The 12,936-nt window shown below is 36.6% G+C and overlaps 1 protein-coding gene across 5 annotated transcripts in view; it reads left to right on the forward strand.

Moving 5' to 3' along the window:
- SLIT2 (slit guidance ligand 2) overlaps positions 1–5,687 on the forward strand; it is a 268,878-nt gene extending 263,191 nt beyond the window's left edge. For 3 of the 5 annotated variants that reach the window (XM_051771500.1, XM_051771502.1, XM_051771503.1), the window contains 2 exons: positions 2,549–2,760; positions 3,859–5,687. In XM_051771500.1, the coding sequence (XP_051627460.1) occupies positions 2,549–2,760; positions 3,859–4,100 (454 nt within the window). In that variant the 3' untranslated portion in view covers positions 4,101–5,687. Of the gene's footprint in view, positions 1–2,548; positions 2,761–3,114; positions 3,204–3,858 lie in introns of all 5 variants that reach the window. The other 2 variants (XM_051771501.1, XM_051771504.1) reach the window with 2 other exon arrangements.
- Positions 5,688–12,936: the final 7,249 nt, after the last annotated feature.

Below are 12,936 nucleotides of genomic sequence, written 5' to 3' on the forward strand. Positions count from 1 at the left end.
TCCCTCTAATACAGTACAACATTCTGCTTTATCTGAGAAACAGAGTTGTCACTGTGATCTCTGTTTCAAAAATATAGGTTATCTTTTAGAGATCCCTGCACATCATGAAAAGGCTTAAGACTTAGATTTATTTTACCTAACTCCAGGTGCTTGAATTCAAAACATAGTGACCAAAATTTTTTCTCTAGTCAATAAAGGAATAAACACATTTCAAAAGAGTAAATTAGACTTCAATTTGTCTAAACACCCCCTGGATAAGTTTATTTTTGTCCATGACTGTGTATGGAGCTTATGGCAATTATACATCTAACTTGAGTGCCTGACAGAGGTACCTAAAATTAGATGAGATGAAATTGTGCCCAAGAGTTTGCACTTAGCTTGATGTTCCTTTCAGTACAGTCTGAAGATGAAATTTAGAGCTTCAAAGAGCAGGTGGAAACAAAAGTATGAGAGCTGGCATTAGCTAAGATTTAATCATCTTCTAAGTCAAGCAAAACTTTACCAAAGATCCTGGCACAGATTACTTTGATATTTAAAGTAGCCTGTATAGAATATGACATAATGTCAGTGTCACCTGAGTAACTTCGTAGATCAGATGTCCTAAAAGCAGATGTTTTGTAAATGGTGAACAGATCAAATGCTGAACATAATGAAAACTAAACAAAAGCTATCTGCTCTGTGATACTGTCTAAGCCTTCAATTTTGAATTTCTTAATAAGTCTTGGAATATCAGACTTCAACCACTGAAACAATTTGTAATTTTTGTAGGGAACACAGTTCCTTCAAAATACAGACTAATAGGAAAGCTGGAGGTGCTTAAGATATCAATTTTATATTTGCAATTTTTAATCCCAAACTGGTTATGTGAATGGAGGCTACGTGTTGTGCCTTCTGTTTAAATATCCTGTCATGAGACTGATTCCACATACTCTTTTTTCCTCTTAAGTGCCTAAAGCACTTGCACAGAATTAGAGATGGAGAATTGTAGTGGAGATTTCATTGATGGGTGGAACTTGTTGATCTTTATAAAATGAAACTATTTTAAATAGTTAATGTCAATTTTTCAGAGTTGAAAAGTATTGCGCACTTTTCAATTTTACCAAATCTCTTATTTACTGAAGGAGTAGGGAACAAAGAAAAAAGTTTTCAGGAATACAGAATATGTTAGCTAAAAAATTTCAAAATGAAATGTTACTCAGAATTCTTCTTTTACTATGACATGCAATTTTAGATTAATTTTTGCCATCTTGAAATTGAAACAATTTTTTTTTATTTTAGATCAAATGGGATTTTAATTTTTTTTCTTTTTTTAAGCTAAAACTTCTCATTTATTTAGGTGGCTGCCACAGCCTACTAGGGAGGTTGTGAGCTCAAGGATCTTACAATATAGAGAGGAAAAGCCTTAGAGAGGAGAAACATTGAGAAAGGTGACTGTGGTCTTGAATATCAGGATTGCATTCCTCCTAGCACAGGAATCTTCACTGTGGTGAAGATTCCCAGGTGTTTCCCTGGGAAGCAATATGTAGATAGAAAACTTGTCTGTCAGTGCAACAGCTAAAGAGAATAGCATTATATCTAGGAAGAAAGTTATTGACCCTGTACTACCAAAGGAACAAAGGAAAGTGATTTCATTCCAAGTCATTGGTGATGTTTTCAGAAGATGAAATCCCCTAATGTTCAGCTTACACCTAGGAATAGGCAATTAAACATCCTCCTTTTGGGAACCACTACCTCACTCTCAAAGAGAAATAAGACCAGCTGTGCGTTCCCATACTACTGTATGTCAGAACTTAGCAGATGCAGCTTAACTCACAATATTTTTTTGTCTAACAAGATTCGAGGCTGCCACAAATGTTTACTAAAGCTCAACTGAGAGATTACCTAGTGTAATCACCCTGGGTGAGACTTGATAATATGAGACCTTATCTAATGTGGGCTTCTGCATGAGAACTAGATGAGTGCTGTTGTCTTGCAGTGAAGCAAACACCTGCCTCATACATTTTAAGACGCTGCTATTGGCAGCTGGCAATGCAGACTAATATATTTAAAGGGGAAGCACATGTTCGGCTTTGAAACTGCCACTGCTTGGGTCAGAAAAGTTTCTGTTAGGAAGTGCCTGACCTGTCCTTGTGCTGGGAGCCCCATACTTCATGACTGACAATTTGGGCTTTCTTTTACATGATACATGAACCAGAATTTCAGGTGAGTATCATTTTTCTGTGGCTTGATTTTGCTATGTTCTTCTCAAAAGCATGCTGAAAATCTAGGTAGACAAGAAATGTTGTTTTCAGTAACTGTGACCTGTAAAAGTCTTCCATAACACATCTACAGTGGCTATTTTCTGGTGAGAGAGAGTTTTGTACTGCAGCTTGTTTTGTGTAAACCTGCATACCAATTAAACCACTTCACTGCATCTCACTGAAAAAGTCCATTAGAAACAAAAACAATTTCTTCTGAGTACAGTCCAAAGTATTTGTAGTTAATGTTGCTTAGCCTGAACTTTGATGAATAATTTATTTTTATTCTCTTGGGCTTGTTTCCCCTGTAGATGTGTGCATGGTACCTGCTTGCCGATCAATGCATTTTCATACAGTTGTAAATGCCTGCAGGGACATGGGGGAGTCCTCTGTGATGAAGAGGAAATGCTGTTTAACCCCTGCCAATCCATCAGGTGTAAACATGGCAAATGTAGGCTTTCAGGACTTGGGAAACCATATTGCGAATGTGGCAGCGGATACACGGGGGACAGCTGTGATAAAGGTAAAAAAAAATAAGTAATGTTGTTGTTATAGTCTTAGAAAATAGCTTTTTTTTTATTAAAACATGAACAGCCAAACACATGAACAGTCAAAAACATGACCAAATTTTTTTTTCCACAACACACATATTTGTTGCTTTTTTTTTCTACCATAAGACTTTATCTTGGTGAGAGAAAGATCAAACTTTTCCCATGAATTTGTTTACATTTTGAGGATTTTTTCATCAAATGTTTTGCTGTGAAAACATTTTTTTTTGCCTTTATTCAGAAACACATTTTTACTATATTTAACTATTACCTTTTACCTGCTGTATCTTTCTGTATTTATTGTTCCTCTACCTTCTGCAACTGAGAAGCCAAATCCAATGATTCTGCTCCTAGTTTTATCACAAACTCTACTTTTGACCTCTCAGCTTCAACTGATTTATCACAGCGAATTATGCAGGTGAGATGGATGAAAACAGGATGACTTTTCCCCCTACCTTTTTCTTTTTCCTTTGTCTATCAAAGCTCTCCCTCTCCCTCTCTTTCCCTTACCCCAGATGGCATTTATTTTGTATTGTACATAGATGGGAGTAGAACAGAAGAATATAGTTGTAGAACTTTTAACAGATGTCTCATTTTTAGCAGGCTTTTACCTCAGTAATTTATGAAGTTAGTGGAATGTAACTTATATTAAATAAGAGTTTGAATAATATTAAACTCCAGGTCTAATAAATTAAATTGCATGCTCTCTGAAACATTTCCCTATGGTAAACAGAACCAGCTGCAAGCAATGTAGGAACAGAAGATGTGTATTTTTATAAAAGAGGAAAAGATTTAGGCTTCCAATTTTCTTGTCATTGTAATAGCTTCGTATTTATGGTTTACATATACATAATATAAGCTTTACTGAAAACAGGAGGTATAGGGAATAAAAAACCAGCATTAATCAAATTACGTTTGGTAGAACCACTAGTTTCCAACATACAGTCTGAGTCAAACTTTAAATATCAATCCCAAATGCAAATAGTAACACAGCATCTTCCTTAGCAATGTCAACCTTTCTTTCACCTGTCTCTCAAAAGCATATCTCTTATTTTAAATGTTGTTTTCTACAGAAATCTCTTGTCGAGGGGAACGAGTCCGAGATTACTACCAAAAGCAGCAAGGGTATGCTGCGTGCCAGACGACCAAGAAGGTATCGAGACTAGAATGTAAAGGAGGATGTTCAACCGGGCAGTGCTGTGGACCACTAAGGAGCAAGAGACGGAAATACTCTTTTGAATGCACTGACGGGTCATCATTTGTGGACGAGGTTGAAAAAGTGGTGAAGTGTGGCTGTACAAATTGTCCCTCCTAAGTGTCCCTGTCACACTTGTCTTTTGAAAATGTTGTATACTTATTGACCGTGTCGGACTAATTAATGCTTCATAGTGGAAATATTTGAAATATATTGTAAAATACAGAACAGACTTATTTTTATTATGAGAATAAAGACTTTTTCTTCATTGAAAAAAAAGATTCAAGTGCTTGAACTGAGACTTCTCATACCCAAGAGGACCTTTGAAGAAAAAAAAAGACCTGGTAACATTGCAACAGAGATGGGAAATTTTAACTGCTTTTAACATGGATTCTTCTTTATAACATGCTGAAGATACACTGACACTATACACATGTGACTTTCAACTTAACAGCTCAGAGATGAAAAATTGACCAGAACACAAGGCTTGTTTTTTCATTTCCGTATCAGTATATTTTATTGTCTTGACAGACCATACCAATCACTTACCTATGGATGAGGAAGCATTATAAGAGAAAAGAATCAGATTATATAGAAATAACAATTGAAACACATTTTGTCTTTGGAATTATTAAGCATCTTGAAAAGATGGTGTCCCACTTAATGAATGGGAAATAGGAGATACAAGAATATACTATAATCCTGAAATCTCCTGATGATGTATACTTTTATGTCAGCATGTTAGCGAAAGAAGCAGAAAAAAAGTGTTTATCTTCCCTTTTCCAGTATTAATTTTTTGTAATATAAATGTTTTGGGGATGATAAAATAGATTATTGATGGATAAATTAGTAATAATATGGATTTCTGGTTTTATGAGTTCTAAACAACTCTATACAGTATTCAGTTTCATTGAGAAATATTTATTGTATCAAAGTACATTGTACTTAACCCTTTTAGGCCATCCCTTTTACTGTTTTTCAATGCTTTAATATATATTAATTTATATTTGTCCCAGTATTTTTGTAATTTTTTTTAAAGGACTTAAAAATCAGGATTTTTTGCAATAGAACTAACGTAGCATGTCGTCTTGGGGTAAATGTTTTCAGTCTGTTTTCTCCTTTCCATTCCCTTTTACTTTTCCTTAGAATCTGACCAATTGGTGTCACTGAATTGAAAGTGGTGACAATCTGCGGATTCACATACAGCAGATATTCAGGCACCTTCCAAGAACCCGTAATGTATGGCTTTACACTAGATGGCAATTGTAGAGAAGTTAATTTTCCCTGTATACAGTACTTACAGAAAATAAGATGGCGTGTAGAAAATGACATTAGAAGATAGATCTTTATAAATTAATATTCCCATGGAACTCTTTACCTTTTTTATAAAAAAAGAAAAAAAGACTGTGCTATCAAGAACTGTGACTTTCCCCAAATAATAAAACTACTTTACTGCCCTAATGTTCCCCATGTTAACATGTTGCTGCTAAATTATAATGTAGAATTGGTAATCAGTAGTGGGTTGTGTTCTTCTTTCAGTAAAACCCAGGGTACCCTGTAAAAAATGCAGATGTTTTTTCAATTTTATTTTATTATTTTTTTTACAAAAAAGTTAGATGTACATGTGTAATGCAGTGTGCTTTGTCATATTTGGACTGATATCAGTAATGCTACTGATGTTTGTAAATTAAACAGATATTTACTTCATTTACAGCTCTTATTTGTATTCTTCTGAGAAGTTTAAATTGTTTAGCAGCCTTTAATTAAACATCTGTTGCAAAGAATATTTGGTAAAAGACAGAATAAAACCCATCCTTAGATCCCATGTATTCAGTACTGAAAATCTGAAGAAGGAATTATCTTGCAATTATTACACCTCGAGGCAGTGACATCTGAAAGTGTCTGTGCATTATGAAATCAGATGAACTTATACCAAAATTGAGAAAAGACTTGAAGTACACTTCAGGAAAAGGCAAACTGAGTCCATCCTAATACTTTAATGGTTATAAAAATGGCAATTTGACAGTTATTCTAGGAAGTAATTTGATTCTTCAGAAGGATTCATTATCCCTAGTCTTTGACTAATTATTTTTAATTTGAGCAATTGGATGGGATGATACTTAACCAATGAAAAAGCCTTTGGCATGAGGCCTTCTTTGCAGCTTCTATGACTGCTAAATAGTCTGCTGTAAATAGGAGTAGCTTTGAGGAGAAAAGAGGCATTTTTGCCTAACAGTCCTTATATAGCATTCTTGGATACAGAAAGATCTCTTGAAGCTCAAAGTCCCTGTACCACATATCCCTGTACCAATGGAGTTGGATTGCTTTCTGTCCTCCTACTGACAGAGAAGAAGGAACTTTGCAGTGGTATTCAAGCAAATACTAGCAACTGCTGGTGATCCTGATGCCAGCAAGAGAAGGACATTTTGTGGTCCCTAAGAAGAAGAAAAAAAAAAAAAACCCTTTGGAATAAAACAAACAGACAAAAAAAAAAAAAAACCAACAACAAACAAATGAAAAAAACTTGCAAAAAAACCCACCCAAAACCCCAAAACCAAACCCAGCTTAGGCACCCAGCCATGTCAAGGAATACAAGGCACTCATATCAAACAGTGATTCAGCTCACGTTAGAACATGAGCAGCCCTGCATTCTCACCACTGGAAGTCCTTAAGCATTGACAAAGTGTGCCACTGTGCATGCCAAGAGATAACTTCCTCAGTGGGATGGGTCACCCTGACACCTTTCTAATAGCTAAATCAAGTTTCTTGTAGTATTGCTATAACAGGCTGCTTTGTACCTCTATTCCCCAAAAGGGAAATAGGGAAGGGAATTTGAGGGAACTGTAGCTTTAGGTATAGCTAACGCAGTGGAGAATTTAGTTCACTGTGGAGCACTCCAGACACATAGGTTTTCATTCAAAAATATAAGTCATGGGGCTTTTAGCACAGTGTTTAGAAATTAGGTACTTCTCCTTGTGTCTGCTACCTGCCCTAGGAATCACTTACATACAGTTTGCTTTTAATGTACTGAATAAAATGCATAAACTGCATTGGGTCTGAAGGATATGACTCAGTACAGTGACCAAGTCCTCACTTCAAGTTAACACTGCATACAATTCAAATACTTTTTTCATTAGAAACCATGAAAAATAAAACTTGCAGATTCCATCATTTTCTGCCAGTATTCTTAAAAGCTGTAAAAAAGAGAAAGGACATGAATACTGCTTAATTTGTACTGGCTCATGCACAGCTCTTACTGTCATCTCACAGATGACAAAATTGTGAAAGATCATGGAAAAAAAGACCATACTTGAATAAAAGAGTAACAAAAGTCATTGTTCTTTTGTTACTGTTGAAAGTCAATTCAGAACAGGAAATATCACACATGGAAGCAGATTCTGCAGTCTGTATTAAAGTTTCTGGGGTAGATGGATATTCGAGGGATAGAAATACTGTTTTAAGAAAACCAACGGTGAGCTATTAGCAAGCTTTGAGGGATACAGTTTATTTTCTAAGCTCTATTGTGATAACAATTTTGTCTTCAGAATACTTTTTATTGCCATATGGGAATACCATGAGCCTTAGTATTACAAGAATCGTTGTTATCTGATGATGCTCTATGTAGGTGCCACAACCAGTATGATACTCATGTGATGTTACGAAGGCATTTGCCTGGAAAGACACGCATGCAGAGGTTTTACAAATGACAACAAATCTGGCAGACATGATAATCCACAGTATACTTGCAGGGATAGTAGCAAGGCACTGGAGTAAGTGGATTGTCACCATGCTAGTTTTGATGAGATGGGTGATGACTAAGAGATGAGGGGGAGAGTGGTACATTTTGGAAAGGAGCTTGCTGTTAAGAAGAAAATGCCCAGAAGTTCTGGCAAAGTGTCAAGAGTCTTGGGGGCTGTTTGCAATAAAGCTCTATTTTGGGAGCTTTATCTGTTGTTGCTTGAAACTTACATGTTTAAAAGAAATCTCTTTACAGTTCTGAAAATTGCATGCTTGATCTTTCTATCTTGAGTTAACCCTATTGTTTAACAGAAAGTTCATCTTTTCAAATCAATTCAAAATTCCATCTTTTGGTTCCTTTTCTTCTCCTTCAGAAGCAAGTGTTATTCTTGCAGTAGCTCATTAGGAATGCAAGTGTCTGTGCTTTAGCTATCCCACCTTACAGTGGAGAGCCTGGCACATAATTTCAGTTCCCATAAAGTGCAATTCACCAGCTGAGCCATTCAGGATTCTTGGCTTTTAGAAGAAATATCTATAGACTGAGCTGGTATCCAATCTATTTAAGATTCCTGGAGTGGAAATCAGAAAATCATTGGTACTTGTGACTATGTAGGGGCTGTCAGGAGTACAGTAAAACTGAAGTGTTTGCCTGCATGCCTGGAGAGCCTGGCTCCTCCTGGAGAGCTGACTCTTTCACTGTGGTTTTTATGTATTGTGTTCCTGGGAGACTGGGAAGTCGTGCTCATCCTTTCTGAAATATTTGAGAGTAGAGGGATTTTGTGTCCTTTTGCAAATAAATTGTCTAGGCTGGAAATCATAGGCCTCTTTGGCCCTCAGCCAGGTTAAACTGTGTATGTATACCTTAACATCAGCCATCATCTTGGACACCAACAGATCCTGATGTTTAAAAAAGTGAATAAATCTTGCTCTCGATTTAATAAAACACAGATGGGAAAAGCAAACCAAACAGAGAGTTAACAGCTCTATTCACTAGTCTCCTGGGCTCCATGTGATTAAATCAGAATTGGAGGGTATGTTCCTGCTGCTGCTGTTCTGGCCAGTGTCCGTAGGGGTGATGGCCAGCAAAGGAGAAGTATTCTGTCAGAGCTTCGTGTCATTTGTCAAGATGAGAAAAAACAGTCATCTCACTGAACAGCAAGACTTCTGGCTATCCACAGTCCCTGCAAATATGCTCCAGCTCTACAGCATGACACCCATGCTGCAGGAATTTTGCTCAGCCATGGGAACAGACTTTAAAACTGCCTCCCAGATCCACAACTTTATTTGAGAATGTTGATCTTAGTAATGCTTTGGGGTCTTTACAACTCCATCCTTTTATTTCATTCCAGATTAGAGGTAAACTCCTCTAGTTCTAAACATCAAGCCTTAGTACTCTCAATCATTGATCTCTACTAGATACAGGAAATTAAGACTTGGGGTATTTTGTTCCTTTTTTAGGTATTCATTAACATTTGTAGAGGGATCAGAAGACCTATCTTAAAGAAGAAGAAAGAAGAAGAGACAGGTCATACATCCAGCTACAGAAATAAAACATTTTCATGGCCTTTATAATTCAGAAAATGTTACTTTCTATGGAACAGTCTCACATCCATAGATTGATATAAACTTACTTATTTTATGGATTTATAGACTTAGACTAGGGGAATTGCTATCTGGTTTTGTCTGCTACTACTTTTATTTTTGAAAAAATTCCTTTTAGGATACTTTCCATATAACAGGAGACAATGACATACAGAGTTAATGTGCCTGAGTTACTTACTCTGTCATTAAGGTTCCTTAAAATGATCCAGTAGCCTTTTTACAGGACATTTTTCTTCTTTTTCATAGTTTTTCACATTCTAGGCTCCAGTCTGTTGTTTCTGTGAAACTTTGTCCACTTTGTTTAATTTCCAGAACAGATTTAATCCTTCCAAACAGAGGGAAAGGATACCTTCTTTTTTCTGCAGCTGTGCCTAAAGTCTCTCACAGAACATCTTTAGAAGTATGTTTTCTTTCAAAGTCCTCAGAGAATAGGTTAAATTGAGTTGTTTTTACTGCAAACTTTTTTTTCTTTTGCTTCTGATTAGCTTTATTTATTTAATCACATTTCTGTGTTTCTGCTATGGTTAGAGCAATAAGACTAGTACCATCTGACCTGTGCTTTAGAAGTTGCTTGCTGTTTTGAAATAGCAAGTTTAAAGACTTTGAGGTTTGCCTGTTCTCTCTCCTTTTTTTCTTTTTTTTCTTTGTTTTGTTTTGTTTTTCATTGGATCTCCTTCCCTAACAGTTCATCCATTTTTGTGTAGTTTTATGTTTATTTTGTATAGGAAAGGTAAGAACATAAGACAATATCAACAGTAAATAAAACTGACCACAGAAAACACATGGATCTACACAGATAGCTGAATATCCACAACGAGACTATGTGACACAGCACATACTCCTTTGCAGAAAAAGGTTCACTACTACCCTAAATAAAAAATAATAATAAAAAAAAACTAACCCCCTCCCAAACCTAATTAGAAACTTTGAAAAGCAGCCAAAATGTGGGAAGTAAAAGGTTTGTTAAGTCCCAATTCATCAAAACATTGCTCATCATGCATTATCACAAAAGAAAGACCAGCCTTTGGCATTCATGCCTTCCCTCCTGCTCCAGGCACTCCAGACACTACTTGCTTTCCCCCTTTCTCACACACCCAGCTCCAGACCTGAATGTGCCTGCCATTCCCACAGCCTTCCCAGAGGACACTTCTTCCTTCCTTTCCCAGTAAGTCACATCAATCACCTTCCTGCATGTGTCTTCCCTAAGATAACTTGCGGCACCTAGTCAGGGCAAAACATCGTGCTGGTGATGGAAAGAACACTCTCCAGCTAATTAACATTTCAGCATTTAAAAACCAAGTATTACTTATTAAACTGTTACAGAAAAGTGCTTGTACCAATCAGCAGGAATTGTGGCTGTCAAAACATTTAAGTAATAAATCTCCCATTCTGTGTGTGTGACATGGAGAATGACACCTCTTCGTTTTCATTCTGAAAAGCAAGTGTGATCGGGTTAGTTGAAAGGAAGGATAGAGAGACCTAGCACTCACTGAAAATCTGCTCACCAATCACATGCAAAAGCTACAAACAAATAGCAGTTTGTCTGTTTTGTTTTTTATGAAGACAACAAAGAATAAACAATAAATAGGTAAGGTATGTGTGCCTGGGAAATAAGAATTCTAAAAGGAACCTGCTCTGGCTGCATCAAAATGCTTGGCAGTGAATACACAAGGGAATTACCTGCTGCAATTGCTTGTGGGTAACAAATACAGCTGTATATTTTCAAACTTTTGTAGAAAGGACTCTTACAGCCCCAAAAGTACTGACCAACCACTCAAGTCATCCTACTGTAACTTCATGCTGACATGAAAGAACTGTTTGGAGATAAGTTCTTTTAGCAGAAGTGATCACAGTCCATTTGAATTTCACATGGTAATGAACAGACTTGTAAAATGCAGAAAAACAATGGTATTAGGCCAGAGAGAAGAAAATATTAAAGATTTAAGACATGTAGGTCCAGATTCACTGTAGGTTGAAGGTGCTTCATGCTGTTTCAGTGATGCAAAGCAGCTGTAAACTCAACTTAGCTGGCCTGGAGCCACTACAAATTCTATCTGCCAGAAAAAGGAGATTTCAGAGCACCAAGCCTGGGTTTGGAATTCTAATCTGTCCTCCAGCCTACTGGCTGAAGAAGTCATCACTTGTGTTACTTTGGGAAAACCTTTTTGCCCCTCTCAGCTCTGCCCCTCTTCCCCATGTAAGCAATGCCAAGGATCTGTGGAAAAGGAGCTTGCTTTTCAGTGCTGCTCCCGAAACTCCAGAGCAGGGAAGAGAATTGGCAATTCCTCTTTAGCAACAGCAATCAAAAATGAAAGACAGGAGGCATGTAACAAAAAAAAACCAAAATTAAGTGAGGACCGTTGTAGTAAAACTCCTTCTAGTGAAGTAATTTCTTGAAGTCATTTCTTTAATACTCGCTCTTAAAGACTCACTTAATTGTGGCTCCATAAGAAAGCATTATGGAAAACAGATTCTTCTTGTAAAATCTTTACTGTGTGTGTATATATATATACAGATATATAAGGGTGGAAAGTGCATACTTTTTTTGGTCTGTTTTTCAGGATGTGTTCAGGTTTTTTGGTTCCCCAAAGCAGCTCTGAACAACAGCAGGTACAATTAAGAATTCAAGGTAGCTGGCAGCGAGGAAGTTTGACCTAATCTGTCTTGACTTTGCACTTTATGCATTTAAATGCAGCATGTCTGTGTGGAATACACTGTAGTTCACTGGGGTACAGCACATCTATACACTGAAATGGCTGTGTGCACATGGAGATCACTTCTTTTTTTTCTGTTTTTAGCCAAATTAGGGGATCAAAGCCATGTAAAACCTTTTGTAATGAAACTTGAAGCCACATGTAATGAAAACAGATAGTTTTTCCTTCTGATCTAAAGTCTTTCCTGTTTTCAAGCATTACTATAAACCTACATCTCGGTCCAGTCTGTAACTTGGTCCAGCTTGCATTTGCGAACAGTTTGATGAATCTAGGATGATTTATAGGTTGAGGTAGAAAGAAAACAAACAACAGAATTTAAAGTTTGGCCTGTTTTAGGCTCAAAATTTAGCATAACCTCCTATTGACTCCTTTTGTATTTTCGTGTCTTTTCAAATCCCAGAAGGAAAGCACCCCACTGAATTGTAAATCCAGCACAAAAAAGATACTGCAGTGGTAAATGTAAAAGTAAACTTTGCAAATATTCTTCCCTTTTCTGGGAAATTTCCATTTAGACTTATGTGAAGAATTTGTACACAGGAAAGACTGAGGGAAATATTTCCTTCTTAGTACCGAGAGCTGAATGTACTCCTCTTTGTTCAGAAGTCAAGAAGTTTATCTATCAAAGAGCGCTTTATTCATGCTATCCACAAACTTGTTCATTCTCTTTTAATTCAGCTTAAAAGAAAGATGACAAACATCAGCAGGGAGTTGTTTAGCTAAAGGAAGTGTAACATTCACAAAAATCAATATAGATTTGCAAAGAGCATGGCTTGAATTTAGCAATGAAAAGAATGTGACTTATAGAAGCTCTAAAGGTTCCTATTTCTTATCTACTTTTAAGTCTAGAGAGTTTAGATTCAAGGTATATCTTCAGTGAATAAGGGGATGCCTGTGAAGAATAT

The sequence above is a fragment of the Manacus candei genome, unplaced genomic scaffold, assembly GCF_025592945.1.
Source record: "Manacus candei isolate 608988 ecotype Guabito, Panama unplaced genomic scaffold, ASM2559294v1 h1tg000135l, whole genome shotgun sequence".
In the NCBI taxonomy this organism is placed as follows: Eukaryota; Metazoa; Chordata; class Aves; order Passeriformes; family Pipridae; genus Manacus; species Manacus candei.